The sequence below is a fragment of the Micromys minutus genome (genome assembly GCF_963924665.1).
Source record: "Micromys minutus genome assembly, chromosome: 32".
NCBI lineage: Eukaryota > Metazoa > Chordata > Mammalia > Rodentia > Muridae > Micromys > Micromys minutus.
This window is the reverse complement of record NC_137967.1, coordinates 25372295-25376007: the sequence shown is the minus strand read 5'-3', so window position 1 is coordinate 25376007 and position 3713 is coordinate 25372295. Positions and strand designations below refer to the sequence as shown.

At 35.2% G+C, this 3713-nt stretch overlaps 1 protein-coding gene across 1 annotated transcript; it reads right to left on the bottom strand.

Moving 5' to 3' along the window:
• Positions 1 to 2400: 2400 nt before the first annotated feature.
• On the bottom strand, positions 2401 to 3300 carry LOC308413694 (vomeronasal type-1 receptor 4-like; the record flags this gene model as incomplete). Its single annotated transcript, XM_080908717.1, has 1 exon — positions 2401 to 3300. One exon carries the CDS (start codon positions 3298 to 3300, stop codon positions 2401 to 2403), a length of 900 nt encoding a protein of 299 aa, XP_080764843.1.
• Positions 3301 to 3713: the final 413 nt, after the last annotated feature.

The following is a 3713-nucleotide window of genomic DNA, read 5'->3' as shown; positions in this document are numbered from 1 at the left end:
TTGCTTAGTTAGAGTCACACCAAGGTATTTCATAGTTTTTGTAACTATTGTGAAGGGTATCTTTTCCCTTATTTCTTCTCCACATGTTTGTCCTTTGAATATAGGAAGAATACTGATTTGTTTGAGTTAATTTTATATCCAGCCACTTTGCTGAACTTGTTTATCAGCTGTAGGAGTTCTCCGGTGGCATTTGTGGGGTCGCAAAATCACACTATCATGTCATCTGCAAATAGTGATGTTTTTATTTCATCCTTTCCAATTTGTATCTTTTTGATTTCCTTTTGCTGTCTTATTGCTCCGGCCAGAACTTTCAGTACTATGTTGAATAGGTAGTGGGAGAGTGGGCAGCCTTATCTAGTCCCTGGTTTTAGTGGGATTACTACAAGTTTCCCACCATTAAATTTGATGTTGGCTGTAGGTTTGATGCATATTGCTGTTAGTATGTTTAGGTATGGACCTTGGATTCCTGTTCTTTCCAGGACTTTTAACATGAAATGGTGTTGAATTGTGTAAAATAATTTCTCAGCATCTATTGAGATGACCATGTGATTTTTTCTTTGAGTTTGTTTATATGGTGGATTACATTGATGGATTTCCATATGTTAAACCATCCCTGCATCCCAGGGATGAAAACTATTTGATCATTGTGGATGATTGTTTTGATGTGTTCTCGGATTCGGTTTGCAAGAATATTATTGAGTATTTTTGCATCAATGTTCATAAGAGAGATTGTTCTGATGTTCTCTTTCCTAGTAGGTCTCTATGTGGTTTAGCAATGAGGGTTATTGTAGGTTCAATAAGTGAGTTAGATAGTGTTCTATCTGATTCTATTTTGTGAAATAGTTTGGAGAGTATTGGTATCATGTCAATAAATGTCTGATAAAATTCTGCACTGAACCCATCTGGACGTGGGCTCTTTTTGGTTGGCAGTCTTTTGAGGACTGCCTGTATTTTTTTTCGGTGTTATGGGATTATTCAGCTGGTTTACCTGGTCCTGATTTAACTTTAGTAACTTGTATCTGTCTAGGAATTCATCCATTTTCTCCAGGTTTTCCAGCTTTCTTTAGTATAGGCTTTGTAGTAGGATCTGATGATTTCTTGAATTTCCTCAGTTTCAGTTGTTATTTCTCCACTTTCTTTTCTGATTTTGTTAATTTGGATACTCTCTCTTTGCCCTCTAGTTAGTCTGGCTAGACTAATTATCAATCTTGTTAATTTTCTCAAAGAATCAACTCTTGGTTTTGTTGATTCTGTCAATGGTTCCTTTTCTTTCTCTTTGGTCTCTTTCTGCCCTAAGTTTGATTATTTCTTGCTGTCTACTCCTCTTGGGTGTATCTGCTTCCTTTAGCTCTAGAGCTTTCAACTGTGCTGTCAGGTACTAGTGTGTGCTCTTTCCAGTTTCTTTTTGGAAGCACTCAGAGCTATGAGTTTTCCTTTTAGTACTGCCTTCATTGCATCCCATAGGTTTGGGTATGTTGTGTTTTCGTTTTCATTGAATTCTAGAAAATACTTAATTTCTTTCTTCATTTCTTCTTTGACCATGCTATTGTTTAATAGAGCACTGTTTAGTTTCCATGTGTATGTGGGCTTTTTGTAGCCTTTGTTGTTATTAAAGACCTGCCTTAGACTATGGTGATCTGAGAGGATGCATGGGAGTTTTTCAATCTTCTTATATCTATTGAGGCTCATTTTGTGACTGATTATGTGGTCACTTTTTGAGATGGTGCCGTGAGGTGCTAAGAAGGAGGTGTATTCTTTTGTTTTAGGATGATATATGCTGTAGAAATATGTTAATTCCATTTGGTTCATAACCTCTGCTAGTTTTATAGTGTCCTTTTTCAGTTTCTGTTTCCATGATCTGTCCATTGGTGAGAGTAGGGTATTCAGGTCTCCCAACATTATTGTGTGGGGTACAATGTATTTTTTGAGCTTTAGTAGGGTTTCTTTTATGAATATCGGTACTTTTGTATTTGGAACATATATGTTAAGGGTTGAGATTTTTTTTGACAAATTTCCTCTGTAATGAGTAAAAAGTGTTTTTCCATATCTTTTTTGATAACTTTTGGTTGGAAATCTACTTTCTTCAATATTAGAATGGCCACTCCAGCTTGCTTCTTGGGACCATTTGCTGGAAGGTTTTTTCCAAACCTTTTACTCTGAGATACTGTCTGTCTTTGTCTCTGAGATGAGTGTCCTGTATGCAGCAAAATGCTGGGTTTTATTTATGTATCCAGTGTGATAGCGTATGTCTTTTTATTGGGGAATTGAATCCATTTATGTCAACAGATATCAAGGAATAGTGGTTGCTCTTTCCTGCTATTTTTGCTTTTGAAGGTTGAATTGTTCCTCTATGTCTTTCTTCTTTTGATTTTCTTGATTAGGAGCTTTCTTAAAATACAATTAAGTAGTAGTATTTTTTATCCAGTTCATTCTAAGTCTGGGCTTAACATAGTAGTGATTGATAAAAACAAAACATCCAAAACTTGGAAAGCAGAGAGAAGTGAGGGCAGTAATCATCACCAGAGTCCAATTATAATTATGCAAAAGAGCAATACATCCTCTTAGGATGGAGGAGAGTGTGTAAAAAGCCAGAAAAGATGACAACAGGGACAGGATGTTCTGGGTGGCCCTGGATTCAGCAGAGTTTCTCTTGGAAACCTGAGAGCTGTGTATGTGTTGAACCCTCTTTTTATGTCTGTATAGAATGACAATCATAGAACCACTAGACCAGGTAATGAGTACAGAAAAGAAGATTTCAGGGCACATCACCAATGTGACATAAAGTGAGTTCATTTCAATGTGGGTGACAGTGGCACAATACTCAAAATATAGGTTTCCTGTCATGTTTTTGCTATTACTTTTGAGAAAAATACCAAAAAAGAAAATGAAATGTATTAACATAGATAAAACCCAGAGAATGGAAATGGAACAGCCAATGTACTGTGCAGATTTGGCTTTTTGATCCTTACAACATAATTCTTTGTAACTGACAGTTATGGCTTGGAAGACACTCAAAAAACAGGTGGTGCCAATGGACACACTTCTTCCAACTCTTTGAATGTACAAAATTAATCTGCATCCAAAGCCATTTAAAAACAGCTTCAACCCAAAAGCTGCTATCGTGTTGGGAACTCCTATTGAGAGAACTATTAAGGCATTGGCTCCCCATAGGTGCATTAAAATAAAGTCTGTGCTCTTCTTTGAATATTGTGTATAGTATAATAGATATTGCATAAGAAGAGAAAAATTTCCCAGAATTCCAGTTGTAGTTAGTAATAAGAAAATAATTTTGAATACCATATTCTATCAGTTCATTTTTGATTGTGTGTGATTCTATTTAGCTTTTGGCCACAATTATTTTCTAATCAAAATGAATGAAAAATATTAGTGATCTGAATAACTACCAAGAACCTAAATCAAAAGGGTTATTAATTCACAGGGATACAATATCATCATAGACATTAGTCTATATATTCTAATAAGACTTCCTAATGTTTCATACAATAGCAATTATTTCAAGAATATTAATATTGTAAGATTGCTAAAGGCTTAAAGACACACATGCAGATTAGAAACATGCCTTCATATGCATAGAATAGGGAGTATCATTGACAAAATTATTTATTAGTTATCCTAAAAGCAATGAAAATTGAATGCCAGTACTAAAGAGCATAAACAACGAACATAAAAACACACTTTTGCTTTCAAGTCAT